Source organism: Elaeis guineensis, chromosome 7 (genome assembly GCF_000442705.2).
Source record: "Elaeis guineensis isolate ETL-2024a chromosome 7, EG11, whole genome shotgun sequence".
Classification (NCBI taxonomy): Eukaryota; Viridiplantae; Streptophyta; class Magnoliopsida; order Arecales; family Arecaceae; genus Elaeis; species Elaeis guineensis.
The window spans coordinates 2997260-3018032 of record NC_025999.2 but is presented as its reverse complement, the minus strand read 5'-3'; the positions used below and the strand labels follow the sequence as shown (position 1 = coordinate 3018032).

At 37.9% G+C, this 20773-nt stretch overlaps 1 protein-coding gene across 1 annotated transcript; it reads right to left on the bottom strand.

Moving 5' to 3' along the window:
• Positions 1 to 4689: 4689 nt before the first annotated feature.
• LOC105049333 (serrate RNA effector molecule) lies at positions 4690 to 18875 on the bottom strand. Its single transcript, XM_010928957.4, is given in 13 exon segments — positions 4690 to 4983; positions 8468 to 8662; positions 8742 to 9010; positions 10268 to 10316; positions 10414 to 11220; positions 11309 to 11377; positions 11553 to 11600; positions 11717 to 11791; positions 11985 to 12059; positions 14088 to 14142; positions 18046 to 18149; positions 18310 to 18670; positions 18673 to 18875. Coding segments are annotated over 13 exon segments (2238 nt in total). The 5' UTR covers positions 18743 to 18875; the 3' UTR covers positions 4690 to 4922.
• Positions 18876 to 20773: the final 1898 nt, after the last annotated feature.

Below are 20773 nucleotides of genomic sequence, written 5' to 3'. Positions count from 1 at the left end.
CAAATGTGATGACTGCTATCTTTTCAGCAATAAATTTTGAGGGATCTTAAAGATTTGCAAATTGAAGTAACTTATACCGATGTTAAGAATGTGTTAGCCAATTTAATGGTACAATCAGCATTGATCAAACAGATAAAAGCGGCCCAACAAAATGATATTCGTTTGTGTCAGTTTAAGAAAGACATGGAGAAAGGGTTATGAACTGAGCTTAGGCTACATACAGATGGAACTCTTTATTTTGGGAACAGATTATGTATACCAGGAGATCCTGAACTAAAGAAGAAAATTTTGGAAGAAGCCACAAATCTTATTTCTCCTTTCATCCCGATAGTACAAAGATGTATAGAGATTTAAAACAATATTTCTGGTGGAATGGAATGAAGCAGGAGATAACTCGATTTGTATCTCAATGCTTGGTATGCCAGCAAGTGAAAGTCGAATATCAAAGACCTGCTGGTTTGCTAAAATCATTAGAGATACTAGAATGAAAATGGAAGCATATCACGATGGATTTCATTATAGGACTTCCAAGGACAGTAAGAAAAAATGATGCATTGTGGGTGATTGTTGATCGGCTTACTAAATCAGCTCACTTTCTACCTTTTCGAGTTGGTACTCCACTTGATAAGTTAGCCCGGATGTATATTGATAGAATTGTATGTCTGCATGGTGTTCCAATAAGTATTGTGTCTGATCGAGATCCATGATTCGTATCTAGATTTTGAAAAAATTTTCAAGATGCTTTGGGGATAGAATTGAGGCTTAGTACTGCTTTTCATCCTCAGACCGATGGCTAATCTGAAAGGACAATTCAAACTCTTAAGGATATGTTAAGAGCTTGTACTTTTGATTTCGGAGGATATTGGGATAATCATGTGACACTGATTGAATTTGCATATAATAACAGTTTTCATTCTAGTATCCGGATAGCACCCTATGAAGCCCTATATGGAAGAAAGTGTAGATCTCCTCTGTATTGGGATGAAGTGGGTGAAAAGAAATTAATAGGTCCCGAGTTAGTTCAAGATGCTAGAGAAAAAATTTATCTGATCAAGAGAAGACTCAAGGCAGCACAGGATAGACAGAAGAGTTGGACAAATAGAAAAAGAAGAGAATTAGAATTTTAGGTCGGTGAGCATGTTTTTCTAAAAGTATCACCTACTAAGGGTGTCATGAGGTTTGGGAGACATGACCTGCTGAGTCCGCGATATATTGGACCTTTTGAAATTTTGAGCCGAGTAGGAGATGTTGCTTACGAACTAGCTTTACCACTAGATTCATCCAAAGTGCACAATGTTTTTCATGTTTCACTACTGAGAAAGTTTATACCTGATCCAAATAATTGGTAAAGTATGAGCCATTGCAAGTTCATCAAGACTTAACCTATGAAGAATTTTTTTTCTAAATTATTGATCGAAAAGAGCAAGTTCTAAGACGGTGCATCATTCCATATGTGAAGATTCATTGGAGTAATCATGAAGAGAGAGAAGCTATATGGGAGCTTGAAGATGATATGAAGTCAAGATATCCTCACTTATTTGAAAATAAAGGTACATTAAGTTTCGAGAACGAAATTTTTTTTAAGGAGGGTAGAATGTAATAATCGATCTTTGGGCCTTAAGCCCAGCCCAGAAGCCCATCAAAAAAAAAAAGAAAAGAAAAGAGAGAAATCGGGAAGAAGACTCCCGATAAGAGTCTTCTTCTCCGATGAGCCTCGATGGGATCGGGAGTCCTAGGACCACCAGAGGTCCTAGGGCTCTCTATAAAAAGGCCTTCTCCCTTCCTAAGAATCCCTCACCGATCTTTCTCCCTCTCTTCCTCCCCGATTTCTCCGATTGAAGCCGCGGCCCCTCGACTCGTGCTCACCGCAATTTTTCGCCGGCATGGTCACTGGAGCTTGAGGTAGTCCCTCTTTCCTCTTCCTCTCTCCTCTCCCTTCTTTTTCATACCTGTGGGCACGACTGCCGGCAATAAGTGTCATCGGATTTCGTCGGAGAAGAAAGCTCCTGTTCGGCTTCTTCTTTTCTCTGATTTTTATGGCACCAACGATCACCGCCGACCGCCGGCCTTGGCCTCTCCGAGCTCGGGAGGACCGCCCCTCGCCGTCGGCCACCACCGTGCAGGGTATGGCCATGATCGGCCAGTCAAAGTTAAGGGGACCTTTAGGTCCCCTGTTTCATCCAAAGAAGGCCATGGGAAAAAGAAAGAAAAAAAAAATTTCTCTCATCTCTCTCTTAAATCTAAACCATTGATTTCTCTCTCTAAAATTAAAATTTCTCTCTCCTCCTTTCTCTCTCTAAAATTTTCTCTCTCCTCCTTTCTCTCTCTAAGAAGTCCTATGGATCTCCTATTAGGCCATCTTTTTCACTCCTAGGGACCTATGATCTTGAATCGATTTAGAGCCGAAGAGGAGATTTATTGGACTGATCATCAAGTCAGTTATCTTCTTATATTATGTAATTTTATTAAATATATAAAATAAAATTTAATGATGATTTAATATTTTAAATAGGACTCTCTGATTCATTTAAGGAAAATTAAAAGATCTAGGACGATCGAGGTAAGTGGATCTTATGCTCCTTATTTATTTTTAAATGATCATATTTTATGCAAAGAATTGTTACAGATGAAATCATATTTTTCATAAATTAAGGATCAGCATATGTAAAGTCAAAAATTATATTTTATTATGAGTATTGATTTCATAAATATATTTTATGAAAATAGCATGATTATGAAGTATGAATTTCATTGTTTCTTTCCATTTATGTATACGTATGTTTTAAGAAAAAGATATAAAAACTTCAAAGGCTCTCAGATAGCTATGAACGAATCTCTTCGGGAAGGTCGACATCCGGAGTTAGCATACACATGAAACATGGCCCTGTCAGTGGGTATAAAGTTGGCAAATGAATTAAGAACTCTGTCGATTAAGAAAAATGACCCTGTCACAAGTATAATAGTAACCTTAGCACGAACATCTGTGAGCAATTTTTTGAAACATGACACGAATACACGACGGAAATGATTTATGATTTATGATTGTGAAATATACATGATTTATGCATGCATGATGAGCTTATAACTTATTTTATTATATACTCTATGAAATATTTATTTTTACAATAATTATTATTTGCTAAATGATGCATTATCATAGAAAATTTATGCTTGATCCGGTAAGTAAGCGGAAGTCTACCTACTGAGCTAGTGTAGCTCATATTCTTTTTATTTTATTTTTCATGTACAGAGAAATAAGGCTAGGACTGATAAAAAGAGAATTCAGGCTTGTAGATCAGCAAAGCAAGCTTGGAAATTTTGTACTGAAAATTCAGTTTATGTTTATGGATTGTAGTTATTATGAATTTTGAGGCTTGGATTATTTTTTTTTATTTTTAAATTTAGATGCTCTGAACCAATTTTGATTTAATTAAATATTTGAATTGAACTTTATTATTACTTTTATTTATGATGCACCTATTTTTATATTTAAGAAAATGAATTTTGGCTTCGTGTTATCGTGGATCCTATCCTTCGATAGCATGATCATTTATGTCCGAATTTGAAGCGTGACAAGATAAATATTTAAATTATTTATAGATCTATATTAATAGATAAATAATTTGATCATCTATTAATCATTTTGATATTTATACATGCATATGGATATTTGGATCGTTTGTCCAAAATATATCTCGGTTCTGGGGTGAACTGTGGGAAACCTAGAAAATATATCTCGGTTCTGGGGTGAACTGTGGGAAACCTAGAGACCCTGCAAGAAGGCTTACATGGCGTCCAGCTGGTTGATGGAAGCATTCATCATAGCAGATTCTCTGTACTTCTGTCGCCAGTGCCCACTGAAAAATCACATTGATTAACTCTTTAAATCCATGGTGGAAATAACAACTGAATTGGGAATGAATGCATTAACTCCTATTATTTGAATTTTGTTGAATTTCTGTAAGGGATTTACAAGGCAGAGCGAAACGTCTCACACGTCTACAGGAAATCCTCTTGCTGTCGTGCGAGCTGCAGGCTAACTTTTCCTCTCTCTCTCTCTCTCTTTTTTTTTTTTTTTTGTAAAGTTTGATAGTTTTTGCTCTTGAATTGACCTCCTGTGCCCGAACTTCATGCAACTAGTTTTAGAACTTTAAATCATACACGTAAGAATCGAACATACCCACACCACATGCTTCTGAGATTGCTCATTTAGGTCCTTGAATCAGGTCCTCTTTTACCAAAAAAAAAAAAAAAAGGAAAAAATCAGCTCATCAACTTCGTGATATATATGCACAAATACACATAGGGCAACCGGCAACCAAACTATCTGACACTGTTGCACAAACTAACAAAACCTTCAGTCCGGAACCATCCTTATTTTCATGATAACACAGCTTTTTATGAGATGTTTTAAATCACGAGATTCTAAATCGCAACAATATAATTGCCTCATTGTGATTTGAAGGTCAGGAGTTTAAAATCCGGAAACAACCTCTCCACACGCAGAATGCTTCCCTGACCTCGCAATGATTAGGAGGTTCGTGCATCGTACTGCCCTATTTTTTCTAGTTAGAAAAAAAGGGCATTCAAGCGTTCTGGGCCACAGCCAAGATGGGAAACTGACTTAAAAAGAAGAAACAGTTATACGATCTGACAATGTGGATACTTGGTATTCCATATGCAAACACATCAAGAATCCTGATCAGATTATATTTATTAATGTCACCTCTTCCTGCAGCATACAAGAGCATGACCAAAGGATCTCACATAGCTATGGTACAAAAGTGCATAAATCCATCAAACGAAGTCAATTGCAATTAGACTACAGGAAGTCAATCGCAATTAGACTACAGGCATGCTTTTGAGCTTTTACTCAATTATGATACAAATATGCTTCCAAAGTATAACAGCAAATGAAGAGTCTACAAGCTCCTGTAATCTATAACAGTAACTTCATCCTCTGGGGCATCGAGGTCTTGGTAACTGCAATCAAAAGACAGGATCGGACGAGCATGCATAAAGAAAGAAGCAGGTATTCGAAGAGCACGTAGGATTGGAAAAATGCTTTCAAAGTACATAGCTGATGCAAATATAACAATAGTTAACAAAGAATAGCTAAAACTACATGATAGATGTTAGTCAGAAATATGAAAGCATCCTAGTATTTAGGAAGACAACCATCTATATTCAAATTAAGTACTAAAATAAATAATTGAATAGATTATAGATTATCACAAAAAATATAATAACATATTTAATAAGTTAGAAACCAGAATTTAGAATAACAGCTGCATCTTATGCATATAAAGCCAAAACCTTAATTAAACATAACTTAGATTCAGGTTAAGAACTTGCTGCCAACAAAAACATGAAACAAATATAGCAAGATCTTACACAAGATAAACCACAACACCTAACATTATCACAATTATTTGGTCAGCATTATAAATCCACATCCACCATGCTTTCCCTTGAGGCCCCTTTATTGTTACCTTAAGGGCTTGTTTGGTTTGCAGAAAGAAAATTCCCTCTTTAGAATGTTTTTCCTGGAAAAAATTTATTCTTAGGAATATAATGCCTGGGGAAGTGGTTTTGGAATATTTAGTTGACTACAGGAAAGTAACAAATTCCAGAGTAACTTATATGTCGTTGAGCATCTACTTATATTCCAGAGCACCTATTATATCCTTAATAAAGAAAAATATCTTACCCTATTCTATTCATAGCTTTAAAGGCACTTTTAGAAAAAAAAAAAATCCCAATGTCTTTCCTACGGGAAAGCCAAAACCCATGTCCACATGTGTTTCTCTTTCCTATAAAATATGGGAAGTTTGTTCCCATGAGAATGCCACCTTCTAATCTCTTTCCTTTGAAAACTCCAACCAAACAAGAGGGATTCCTTCATTTTTCCATTGACCACACATCCCCCCTCCTGTTCCTGTCTACCTAATGAGTCCTAAGTTTTTCTATATCCTTCTCATAACTTCCAGATGCAGAGGCCCCAAGGCATTTACAAATACCAAATTTGATTCAACATCAAGGTTTAACATGCTTATATGATATATCGTCAACCCTCTACCTTTTTATTCAGGCTCAAGACTCACCTTACTGAATACCAAGGTCACAAATAAGTCAAGCTACTCAAGCTCAACTCAAGTCCAAACTCAACTCGACTCAGCTACTATCAAGCTCGAGTAGCAAGATACTCAACTCAAAGCTCGCGAGCCTATTCAAATTTATATATATTTTTAATAATATTATTTTTATTTATATTATATACATTATGAATTGGCTAAGAATCAAACTTGAGCTCGAGTATAGCTCAATCGATATTTGAGTCGAGTCATTTTCGAGTATTGCCTTTTTTATCGAGTCAAGCTCGAACTTGGGATATTAAGGCTTAATTGATCTCGAGTCAAGTTTCGAGCCCAAATATTTTTTGAATCGAGTCAAGCTCAAGCCTCTAATGACTTCACTCAACTCGGCTCAACTAAACCCCTATGAATACACAAACCATCTCAACTATAAAACACGACAAATGAATAGCAAGCAATGAAACACAAATACATGTTCTTTTTTTTTTTTTTTTTTTTTTGGTTGAGAGAGATGTACACATGCAGTAGGTAAACCAATTACAACCACTACTAATTATGAGAGAAAAGTTGGTTCCAGTACTTAGCAACCACTTGCATAATTGTGATTTGTGACCATACCCATCAAGCCCTTTCCCACATATTTGCTGTCTCCTTTGCCGATCCACATCTGGCATCACTCTTAGGCTTCCTCTGAAGTTATTGAGAGCTTTCTCAAACACCTCCACACAACTGTTCATCTTCCAAGGATTCTTCACATTCTACTACTCTTCCTTGCTCCCACATTAATTCTACATTGCCCATACTTATACCATCTTAATGATTACTCCCATCACTTAGCCCACAATTGATGCAGCTCCCAAAATTTGCTCATTCAGTTACTGCACAATATATTCATCCCAGATTTACCACAAAATGATTGCATTATTCTCGCTTTTTGTGACACTATTGTGCATCTTTTACCCTCTTTATTGCCCAACATTCTGAACCAGAAAATATTGTGGATCTCATTTGCCATTTTATAGAATCTTTCCCCAAATTGCCAAGGTGCACTTCGATTACATAATGCCAGAAAATCCAACTCCACTCCGTTGCATGCATTTTCATCTAACACACTTTTTGCATAATAGTCCTAGCTAAAGAAATCAAACACTGCAATGATTTTTGTCCATCAATTTTGACTTGAACTTCAATTTCATTTCCATTTCCACTACAGTTGCATCCCATACTCTTATCATCATTCTACTAATATTTAGCCCCTGTGGTCAAAGACGTCCCTTAAGGATCCAATTTAGCATTTGATCTTGTCCTCTTCTCTACAAATAGGACACACCAGGGTATATCCTCCCAAATATTAGCAGCTCATCCATCTATAACTGGCGTAAAATGACATGGGTTTGCAGCCAGTCCACAGTATAAGCCCACAACAAAGATTGCACTAGTTGTGTCATCGTTACTGCTAACATTCAATAATTTCAACTTATTGTTCATGCACATCTCTCCTAGAGCCCACCAAACTTCATTTCTTGATGCTCCACCATAAGCTCATCTGAGTTGATGAAGACTGTGAGTTAACTATTATCTTTTCTCAATATTTTTCAGTTTCAATATGTTTGCTCCAATCTTCCCTGATAAATTATTGTTTCAATTTTCAACCATCATGATCTTATTTCCAAGTTTTGCAACATGAAAGAAAGCAGCAAACACCCAGAAGTAACTTAAGCACACCTGATGAGTACAAGTATTCTTATAAATCCTCATTATTCTAAGAAACTAATTCTCAATAAAGCCCTTCATAGATTTCCTTCATGAGGAAAGTCGAAATAACATATAGACAGACTTGTTCACTTGGAGAACTAGCACAGTCTATTATATTGGTAAAACTACTACCTATATTAATGCCCATCAAAGATGGTTCTCTGCAGTTTTTTTGGACTGGAAACAAATAAACAAAGAATAAATAAATGGCTTTTACATCCACACTTTGTTGCTAATACTTGCAAAATACAACCTTAAAATCTGCAAACATACAGCAGGAAATGGATGTGCTACAGAGGTTCTATTCATTTGTTCATCTGGAGCTCACTACCCTACCAAAACCTACACAAGATCTAATAATCCTAACTAGATGATCCAATATCTATAAACTAGTCTTCAAACCTTTATTAATAAACAATTATTGTTATTGCATCCATATGCTTTCTAGGGATTGACTGCTACAAGTTGCAGTCATACAAAACCTATAATCTCATTTGTCTAAGATAAGCCTAAGAGATGCAGTCTGAATCATTATCAACCCATCCCAGAAGTCTGCAAGTGGTTAATTAGAGTATCAATGAGTGCAGGTCATTATATATTTATAAACAAACAATAACCTTCGAATGCGACGAGGATCGTGCCGAAATGCTGGAGGTACAGCAAGAATTGGTGCTGAACCACCCGCTTGTGGACCGAGCAATCCTTTCCTACCACGAGGGCCACCATTTGCTTCAAATGACGATGGACCACCCTGCTCCCTCAGCATGCGCATGGCAACTTCTGGTGGTGCAGGAACAAAAGGTCCCAATGGACTACAAAAGATACTGGATGATAAGAAGTGAAGCAAATATCAGGTAGGTACGCATGGAACTCTACAAACTATGGACTTACCCAGCACCAGGTACAGGCATCAATACTGGTGGAGGGGGAATATCGGCAGGAAAAGGACCTCCATGCAGCCCTTGTACACCAAATGCATCATACATTGGTTCATCATGACTCCCCCCTTCCGCACCACCATTTGCATCATGGGATGGTGAGTGATCAGCCCTATCATACCTGTCATCATCCCTATCAGCCCTGTCATGCTCCCTACGGTTGCCACGTTCATCTCTAAGACGGTTATCTAAAACTGATCTGCGTCTTGGTGCCTTGGCCTTCTGCAAAAAAAGTGCAGTAATACGACAAGAGTAAGCGTACCCTGGCACGGTTAATTACAAGAAACAGGTATTTGGTACATGCCATGCATGAGTGCTAAGCGTTGTTTCTTTTTATTTATATGTATGTGCATACAGGTCACACAGAGGAAATAATTAAAGGACAAAGCAGAACCACAGATAATTCTGTGAATTATATTTCATAGGATAATAAAAATGAAAAGAAATAAAAGAAATAAAAGGGCTAAAAGTCCAAACACCAGACTGGATTGAGAAAATGCAAAATGAAAGAAATGTCCTGTTGTCAATCATCTCGCAAGACTGAAAATTCACAGCTGATAAAATTTTACCTATCACACAATATAGGACTGCTGTTCCCCAGATGATAAAGTTCCATAAGAATACAACATCTCTCTCCTAATAAAATGACAATGTTCTGTACAAATTGACAGTTTAAAACAAAAGAATGTGGCATCTAATCACAAAGAATAAAGCAAAAGTGCAAAACAATCAAAAAAGGCAAAACCAGGAGGATATAGAACTTCAGTCTTGCAATTTCCAATTGTGAAGATGTATAAAATATCCTAACTCCCAAACAGAACCTTTGAGATATACATCCCATCTCGCTAGTGCTTTATAACAGCTGCCACTCATTGTTAAACACTTCTAAATGCTGTTCCATTTCTGCAGAATTTTAAGTACATTATATACTAACAAGCCGCTACTTCGGAAACGTAAATTGTTTGTTTCAGCATGCAATCCTGTAATTTTAAAATTTCACTGCTGAGGTCTCTGAACTCCAAATGCAGTAACCTCAGACAGCTTGTAGACAGTCAATACAGAGAAAAGTTCAAACAGCTCAAATTCTGATTACCATCTCATGAATCTAAAATATGTTACAAACAAATATAAGATATTTCAGAAAAATATTCAACAACAATTTACTGTTATTGACCTAAAATGTAACTTGAACAACTAGAAGAAGATATATTTGAAAGCCCCACGCACAACAAGATGCACCAGAAGTCAAGTTGCAAATGTAACTCACACTGTTACGGGCTCCCTGAAGGCGCCTTAAGATTATTTTTCCCGTTGGGAGTCAACTAAACAAAGTACAAGCACCTCACTAATAAGTGCTTATTAAATATAATGCAGAAAGCATAGATATTTAGGATTACTAAAAAAGCATACAAGTGAAGGGCTTGTGCGTGAAAGAGTCAAACGCCCAAATAGCATTGTTACTCACAAAAGGAGTCCTACCGGTGCAGATTGCTGCATGACAGGCGTTCCACCAGGTGCATTTGGATCACTGCAGTGGAGAAAGAGACAAATAACTAGCATATTTGTCTTCAATAATTCAATCATAACTTTTTAGTCTTCTTACAAGATGTAATTAGTTAACATACTTCATATAATTTTGAAAATACAGATCTTCCCGCACTTTTGAGGTCAGCTCCACCACAAGGTCAGGGTGTTTGAGTCTAAGATGCTTATGAACAAACTCAGCAGCATGGAAAAGCTTCGTGCAGCCCTTGGCTCCACAGCCATACTTCCAACCATATTTTTCATCTCTTATTTTCCTCACATAAGGATCCAGAGCCTCAACTGCTGCAGCATCAATTTTATCCTTGGCTGTCAAAACTTCCAGGGGATCCCAGCCACACAGTCTTTCCTGCCAGAGTGAATCAAGTTTCTTCTCCCAATCAGCTCCACTGGTATTAGATCCATCAAAGCTCTTACTGTCAGCTCTCACATGCCGGAGGCCCTTGGCCTCATTTGTCTCAGACATGCCATAGTAATCTATGCCATGGACACGCCACAAATAAGTAATTAGGGTATCCAACAGCTCAACACCCTCAAGACCCTTGACAGTAGTCAGGCCTCGTATTATTATAATTGGCCCCATAGATCCACCATGGGATTTCTCTCCATCCAATTTATCATGATCACTGCTGGATAAAACATTGTCCACAATACCCTTCTCGGTGTCAAGTTTACGGACCAGTGCCTGAGCTTGTTCTATGTCAATTTGAATTCTTTGAGGTTCAGAACTAATGGGGTGAGCTCTGGGAGCAGCTGAAACCAGATCATTTTCTTTTGCCGGGCCCCTAGCATGCCTTCTCCTTTTGCCACTAGAGTCCATTTCATCCTCAGAGTTTGGATCACTACCATTTCCAGATTTGCTTACCACCGGGGATGTTAATCCTGGGCCCCTGCATGCCATAGGAGATAAGAAGAGAAGGGTCAAACCAAGAAAATGAATGGGCAACCAAAAACTAGGACTGCAGAGAATTATCTTACAGGTCCAATGTTCCACTCTGCAGATCAAGCAAGAATTCCTTTGCAGTTGATCTTGCATGTTCATTCCGCCTGTAAAGAGAGTGTGCAAGAAGCATGATCAGCAGGAAAATTACATAACTAGGATGGAATGCAGTAAGAATGATGCAAGTCAGTACACAATATGGCATGGGGTAGAAATCGTCCTCCAAATGATCAAGAATCCTTGCACTAGGTTATACCACAGACATGTACACCAACAACTAACCTTTCGATAACCATCACTAAGTTGGTCGGATGATATTTGTCTTTCAGCCTGAGTCAAGACACATAGGCATCACTTCAACAGATATTCAGATAGAAAAAATGAGCACTATAGGTAAAAATCTGCAACCATAATCAGGAATATATATTGACTAAAGGTAACAGTACCATTCTTCATCCTTGTGTGTGTCGAAATAAGTACGTTTCTGAGTTGAAATGTACTCTGACCTGTACTCCTCATACCTACACAACCATGATAAATTTTTGGGTATATAGTGAATAAAAAATAATGCAGCCTTATATCATCAGACTATGTAGAATAACAGCCAATACCATCAATAAACTAACTAAAACAATTATGAGAGCACAAATCCAAATGCTTGCATGACATACATCAAATTATTAGATAATATCAGCTGTGCTCTATTTTAGATACCTGCGCTCAGCTTCAGCAGGTAAAATATCATCTTCAAGCTCTTGGATGAACTGCTTGTAGGACATCAATCCTTCCCTGGGAGAAAAATAATAAAAAAGCAAATTATATTGATCATAACGTGCCCAAGGTGAAGAAAAAAATTGCAAAAGAAAACTCATAGTCAATTCCAACCTTCAACCAAATTTGAATGACAAGGCCAAATAACCTCCACAAAACCAAACACAGCAATTAGATACAAAAAGGAAAAATAACATCAAAGAATTTTGATTGAAGTGCATGTATATCCTTGAACAGAGTTCAATGTGGGTTCTAAACAAGGAAACAAAGATCCAAGTTATTGATGTGATCTTAGGTAGAACTCATGAATAAGATAAAACTGAGGTTCCAACATCCAAAAATCTGAAGAGAGAAGGAAAAGTTCTGGGACATCTAGGGACAATATTAAATGATCCTAAGCACATTTGATACCATAGCAACAAGATATCAAAGAGTGGAATGCTAATTTTGACACAGGTTCCCAGAAACAGACAGCAGATCAGCTCCAGCTCCACGCCTTTCCAGGAAAAATGATAAAGGAAGAAGAGAGGAAACAAAGAACAAAAATAGAAAAATGAGGTAGAAGAAGATTGAAAGAAAAAAGATGGAAAGTGCGAACATCATTGCCAGAGTAAAATTCAGGTTTTGATTAGCAATAATATAACTGATGTTGAAAAAATGAGGTGGAAGAACATTAAAAGAAGAGGATTAAGCATGCAACATCATTTCATAAGTAAAATTCAGGTTTTGATTAGCAACAGTATATCCGATATTGAAGCAATTAGATGTAGCCATAAAAAGCTTGTAGTGGATCGCAGATTACCAAAGATCCATGTCCACCGACCTAATGGACACCCAAGATTATCCCATGTCAATCACCACCTTTTGCAAAGAATGACAACTTTCGTTCATCTTGCCATCTCAGGCATATGTCAAAGAATCATTTCCACGAAGAGTGGATCCTTGCACTCTTTATCATGAATTCTTAAGAACATCAAAATGATATTCCTCCCATCGCAACAAAACATTAAAGGCTCAATGTAAGTTTTTTGTTTGTAGAAAACATAATGAAATTCTATTTTAACGAATCATGCTATCTGATAAAATAATGATTTAATCAGCATGCTTCCTATTTACTATGTCTTCCAGTGTCTTGAGATGGCATAGAAATGCTTATAAATTTATTGCTGAAGGAGGACAGAACAGAAAATCCAAAAATAAAAGCCACAAGTTTATTGCCTCTTGTATACATCAATAGATTTATGAAATGAAACATAGGTTGAAAACTTGGAGAAACAAAAAGTTGACAAACCAATTGATTAATGACAAGAGAAGTTTGTTTTCTTTTAAAGTAGAGTACATTAACAAACACTTTTAACAATCCACATAGAAAGTCAAGATGCATATACAGGCAAAGACTCAACATTTGTTTTTTCCCCCTCTAAGAAAAAAAAAAAGAAAGCATAGTGGCACCCTATTTTAATCCTGCTATCTGATCAAATAGTGACTTAATCAGCACCAAGGTTCACCGTCTCGATACCACACCCCGTACCAGTAAAATCCCACTATAGTATCGGTATGCAATACGGTACGGTACACCTGTGTATTCGATGTACCGGTATGCTACCAGTATGATGCGAAATAAAATGTACCGGGTGGTTCGGCCTAGTATGGAATTCCATAATCAACATACTTCCTAGTTACTACCGCTTTGGCAAGTGCCTTCAGATGGCATAGAAATGTCAGAGCAATAATACAACCAATAAAGCGAAGAGTTAATCATGTCCTTTCTTCAGCATATAGACTAACTAACACTTGAGACCATTATAGAGCTTACATGTTACGTTAATCATGAACAAATGCATATGAAAGGAGTTTCACTGTTTTAAAAAAAAAAAAAACACTAACCAGTGCACCACTAACAAGGAAAAAGAACATTAATTTAAACAAATAGCTAAGATATTAAACAACTAGCAGAATGACAAGAAAACATTAATCAGATCCCTCATACTGGGCTATGATAGAAGCTAAACCAGGTTCCAGATATAGACGTGGCATGTTACAAACCTTTGAATGACCTCTGCTCCATCACCGAAACCTCCACGTCCTGAATCAGCCCAATCTGAGTATTGATTTACTCAAAGAAGGAAAAGAATAAGAATAAGAAATCATTCAATACAAACAGAAATAAGAGAATGCCATGATCCTTGACATTGAGCATGTCTGAAGTTTAAAAGAGATATTCAATTACTTCCATTATTTTATAATTTTTCAAAGGAACTTTTACCAGCATAACAGTAAATGACTAAAAACTGATAATTTTTTTCAATAATGAGCATTGAAAGAATGACATACAGAAAGGACCAAGCGCAATAAAAACATGGGTAAAAACAACTTTTTCACAAGAACAAATATTTTCTGCATGAGCAATTCAACAATATGAATCCCTGTGTATTAAAAAATAAGGCAAGAAAATAATTGATTGAGTTCGTGTGCTCCCTCATAATACAGTAGTTCTATCAGCTTCAGATCTAAATCATGAAGGAATGCTACAACCATGCATGCATGTATAACTTCTTTTTTCCTGTGTAATTCAATACATGAGTGATATTTATATTTCAAACTGTTATCAATCTGTATAGGTTAGCAACTCAATTCACCTTCAAAACAGTAATTCCAATATTTTGAAGTGGGTGCATAACTGTGCAGCTGCCAAAAAAGTAAGTTTAGAATAAAAATGATGTTCCAAATGAAAAAACACACCAACACAATCAACTTCAGCATTTTTCAATCCAAATTACAAATTCTGAAGACAGCCTTATATGACATCCAAAAATATAATATTCATCATTTGTCCTTTTCAAGGCTAAAGCTATAAGATTATAAGAAGAATAGTACCAAAGGAATCATTAGTCTACCGATGAAATGAGCTTAATGGATTGTCAGGTTGATACTGTTTATATTTCTAGGTAATTCATATATTCATTTAGTCTTCCTAGTCTCCCCATGTAAAATCTGGGTTATCAGTGATGACAAGCAAAGCTAAATGGTGCCTGGCAGATTCAAGGGAAATTTACCCCTTTTTGTTTTGGGTGTGTGTGTGTGTTATCTGTTGCTTCACTGAGAATCTCATATGGAAAAAAGGGGGGGGGGGTTTGGAGGGGATGAAAAAAGTGAAGGCTCTTTACATCTCCAATTATGGCATGTCTTTTTTATCATAATTCTGAATTTCATATAAATACTCAATGCAAGACAAGCAGCCACAGCTGAGTAGAAGTATTTACATTAGGAAAAAAAATCATCATTCCATGATGCAATACAGCAAAAGCAATAGAGAAAGGGGTTTAAGGAATAACAGCTAGAGGAAGAAAACATTGACAAAGTACATTAATAGTCAAAAATCTTGCCTTCTGGTTTTCTAGTTTCTTTTTACAGTTAATCCAAAATGCTAGCTGATAATGTATGATTTGCCAAGTCAATAGCATCCATAATACAGTTCGTAGAACTTGTCTGAAGAAAAAATTGAGTGAAGTTGATGAGTGCTCGTCCCTTTAAATATGTGATGTGCATCTTTAAAAATCAACCATTTTTAATTAGGACGACAGTTTTCTTAGACCTGTTCTATTTGCAGATTTAAGAGTTCTTTACTTTCCTATTCCCTGATCCCTTTTAAAACATGGCAGCAAGATTTCCAGGGTTTGGCTAATGTTGTTTTCCCACTTGCTCTTTCAACTTTCTTACATCTCATTTGTATTGTTCACTATGACAGTTCTCAGCCAGTATATGAGTTTGTATCGCCATAATTGGGCAATTACCAATATGACAAGAAAACCTATATCCTGGCCAAGACTATACTGGCTGTCATATACTAGCATGTCCCAATGTATTCCCAATGTATTAGCTGTTAGATATCAAAGTATTGGTTGAGATTTCCTAACATGCCTTTTAGAATCTTAAATTTATATTTAGTTTATTAGACAATCAAATTATTTTCTTAAGATGAAGGTTAATGGGAGTTTACCATATTAATTCAAATCTCAGAAATATTGATTCCTATAATATCAGCTGAGATCCTAGAAAACTCGCTTCTTTCCTATTTTTTTAAAATTTCCTATCAATGCCGAGATAAACCAAGATATAGGTCCATCATGGTACCAGACGCCTTCCAGGGTGGCTGATATAATTAAAACCCTTGATTTCAATGTACCATTTATTGCTAATTCTAAAAATAGAAATTAATAAGTGCTCTGTCCTTGAGATCACTCAGGGTGGTAACAGCCAATGCATCATCAAATAAAAGTTTAGATACAGTGAGAGTAATCCATCATTCAGAAAAAAGGGATCTAAAGAAGATGTAAAAGGCAACAAAATCAAATTTCTGAACCAGATTGGTGATAGCTGGGCTGATTTTCTTCTTTTAGTAGGAAAGCCATTTAAGAATGGACTTCCTAGTCTATTAGATGCTTTAAGTATTGAGACATCATCCAGTATACTAGAAGAGAGCCACCAAGTTAAGCATCGGATTGAAATGATTATAATAAATTAGCTAGGAACATGTGGAGCACAATATGTATGAACCTATGAGGATCTAGGTGGGCATGTGTTTTGCCCTAGATCTAGTGTACATTGGAGAGGCCTTATATACTTAAGCAGGGCCAATGACCGCAGTTAGTAACTTCTAGCTAAACCTCTTTAGGCCAGGTCTTAAGTCGTCGCAAATGATATCAAAGCCAACGCAATCTGTTACTTATGTGGCTAGGGAATACCACAGCATTGCCCTTTTAGAACTAACCAAGAGCAAATCATGGTAATTATGATTGCCCTTTCCCTGACAATGTTGTTGGAGCTTAAATAAGGAAATATATGAGAACCAAGCATATGTTCAGTTCTACAGCATGCATTCAGTTCCATGTCATGTGCATGGGAACAAGTTTTGGGTATGGAAGCAAAGCCAATGACCCTAATTAATAACTTTTGTCTAGCCTTTTTTGGGTGAGGTACAATTGCCCTTTCCTTGACAATGTCGTCGGAGCTTAAATGAGGAAATATGTGAGAATCAAGCATATGTTCAGTTCTACAGCATGCGTTCCGTTCCATGCCATGTGCGTGAGACAAGTTTTGGGTAAGCAAGCAAAGCCAAAGATCCTAATTAATAACTTTTGTCTAGCCCTTTTTTTGGATGAGGTACTAGGCTATAAGAGAACCTCAATTAAGGTTCGCCCTTCTTTGTCACTTTTTGGTGGTGTTTGGTTGCAAAATATGGTATCCTAGACTAAATGGATTGACTTACTTTCTCAACCCACTTAGAAATGAACTACTTCATCGTATGGGATGAAATAGTTTACTCTGAGTATAGGGAAAGTAGCTTGCAAACTTTTACTCTGAGTATATGGAAAGTAGCTTGCAAACCTTTTAAAATGTCCATTTCGTCTTTCAAATAAATAGGAAGCTTAGCATTGGGCAGCTTAAAATGAAATAAGTGTTAAAGGATTCCAACCATCATTCAACCCGCAACCAAATGCATCCTCAATGTATATTCTAAGTTTCTAACAGCCACCAATACATGCGTTGATGGCTACTCTGGCTGGACATGGTGACATGGGCAGATAATGATGAGTGGGAAATCTGAATGATAAGTAGAAGACACTGGCAGTTATCAGGATCAAGCACATCTACAGGGAGACAGGATTGAATGTGATGGAGAGTGGAGCAAGGGAGCAGAGATGCAAGGCAAACAACAGGCTGGAAGAGGTAACTTATCCAAAACATATGGAATTTGAAGGAGGACAAAATACAATGTTCAGCTACTTAAACACATTCGGTGAAGGCTTGTTTTGCTCAATTCTTCGTTTTACATTTTAAATATGGTGCACCAAGAAAACGTATTACGGCTGACATGTATGTTATCAAGTGATTTAACAATGGACAACAGAGGTACAGAGGCTGATGGAGGCAAAGATTATTTTGCGATTGGTGACAGCATTTGATGCGAAAATGTGGTGAATAGAACTGTGTCGATAATTACCTGATGGACGATTCATGTGACGGCCATAAGGCCTTTCATCAGCATACCCACCTCTGCTTCCCGGGCCACCTCGATCATACCCTCCACCATAATCATAGCCATACCTACAAGCAAAAGCAGAGTATCAGCAACAGAAAACAGCCTCCCATAGTGATTACCACTGACAAGAACGTATCTTATAAGCGAAATTGGTGATTTGATACTAAAAAACCCAATTTCCTTACTCGCCAATTTCATACTCAGAGAACCAATTGCTTTACTCACCTTCTGTCGTCTGAGCCATAGCCTCCTCTAGGACTACCCCGCCGCCGGTCGTATCCGCCATCATCCCTCCGGGACCGCTTAAAGGGCCCAGGTGGAGGGGAACGGCGGGGAGGTGAGTGTCTGCGGTGACCGTGAGGCGGCGGGCTGGGGCTGCTGCGCCTCCGGTACTCCCGATCTCTCTCCCCCCTCGAAGGCCCGAGCGCCGGAGGCGGCGGGAGTGGAGGCGACCGGTTCCTGACGTCGTGGTAATCGTCCCGCCTGTTCGGAGGTCGGTCGTCCCTGTCGTCCCTTCTCTCCCTCGAATCCCTGTCCCTTCTTCTCAAGGGAGGCGGTGGCGGGGGTGGAGATCCGTCAGTCGGGCTTCTCGCCTTTCCTGCGGACGGTCCCGCCGGCGATCTAGGGCTTCGGTGGGCATGTCGACCACCTCCGCCATGGGTAAAAGGATTGAAGTCTTAGGAAACCCAAGAGATCGATTGGAAAAGCAGAAACCCTAGAACTCGGATGGGGTCTCCGAGGGAAGAAGAGAACGGTGCTCCAAGAGCCGATAGGGAAAATAAAAGAACCGACCGGCGATGAGAAATGGGGGAGGCATCGGGATCAGGGGCAGGTAGGTAATTATATACTCTTTTCGATGGAATAGACGAGGAGGCGCGACGCCGGCGCATGCAATCCACAATATGCCGTTGGATCTGATCAACGGGCCCATCGTGCGGTTCGTGGGTTCGCGGTCTCGCTGGTTCGCAGCGACCTACAGGTGAACCGCCTCCGTAGACGAGAAAAATTACCACCTAAAAGTGCCTTCCTGGAGAGCCAATGAGCAATCCTGTTTTGTTCCTTTGGAACACGAGAGAATATTTGTTGAGAACAATTGTTTCCAAACTAGAATGTCATGGAACAGTAGTAGATTAGAAGACCTACAAGGAGCAGGATTAGAAATCCACGTGACCACTGTTAGGAAATCACCTTATAGATTGATTTTATGGCTTGAAAACCAGTTTATAATAGCACAAATATCCAGCCAAGCAGCTTTTAACCATACTATTAGTACAGATGCCAAAGGAATAAGTTTTGCCCGCATACAATAGAGTTTCGGATATCTATCTATTTGTTGTATCTAGTATTTTACCTTCTACTTCTGGATTGGAGCAAACAAACAAACAAATAAACAAACAAACAAAAAAAAAGATAATCTACATAAATTTCATGATGGTATGCATGATATCTCACTGACCAGTGAAGCTACCCAACGTGCAAATCAAATTAGACATTAAAAGTGAATACCAAGAGATAATTTGTTTTAGCAACTACTAATTGGATTTATTTCGATGATGATGATTCTTAACTAATGCTAAAGAGCCAGAGGATAATGGATATCCATCCTGTTGCCGCTAGTTTTCTGACTGCGGCCATATCGAACGAAGAAGGGATGTGGCTAGTATTGAGCAACGTTGGTTTGGCCTACAAAATAAGTCCTTCATCAGAATTGACTCCGATGGAGATCCTCCGATGCTTAAATCAGAAAATTATAGAATAGAAGAGAAAGAGCGAGTATAAAGAGAGAAGTGATTGCATACCTCAAGAGTTCCTTTTGGTCTTCTATTCATAAGTGAGGGCAGAAGTATCGTGAGGAGTCTGAAGAATCAAATTTTTAGCCTTACCTTATTAGCCAAAATACTTTTGTTATTTCCTACTTTATCTAGAAAGATACATCATTATTTTTTGCCTTATCTGCTTAAGCAAGTTGTCATGCGGATTTTGAAATTTTCTTAGCTAGCATAAATTGGACAACAATATCAAGCATAAAACTTTCTCGAAATATCAGCTTAAATCGATCTCGAAGATACCTCAGTTTGGCCATGATCGAAGGTCGGCCTATCCGAAACACCCGATATCTCAACTTTTCATATGTCCCATATTCTTGAGTTGGAGCTAGAATTAGATCGAATAAAAAGAGTATATTACATCCATTTTCTATCCTGCAAGAGACATGTGTGACACTCTCACTCTTGTAACTGGAACATCATACCCACTTTTTCACACTAGACAAAGCGTCGAATCAATTAATTGCCCTATCAACAAGAGATCGTATAGATCATCAGAAAGCACTAAATATCAGCCATCAAGTGGGGCTAGCTGAACTGGCATGCCGTCCGCATCATTTGAGGGCTTCATAAATAAATTATCCAAAGAAAATCGGTACGGCCATCAAAGTGGTGCAAGTGGCAGCCATCCGATGGACTTGGGCGAATGGGTGCTTTATTCAAGCCATCCAAGGTTTCTATAAATAACGGTCATGTTCCTTATTTTCAACTTTACCATTTTGCCGTTCATATGCACTAAGGCGGCGGTGCCTTTCGATGAGCATTCGAGATCTTTCCTGGTGATGCTTTGGTAACCTCCCTCAGTCGAGTGATTTGCAGGTTGGCTCCAATATTATTCTCCAATCCCCTAGTTTTCTTTCTCC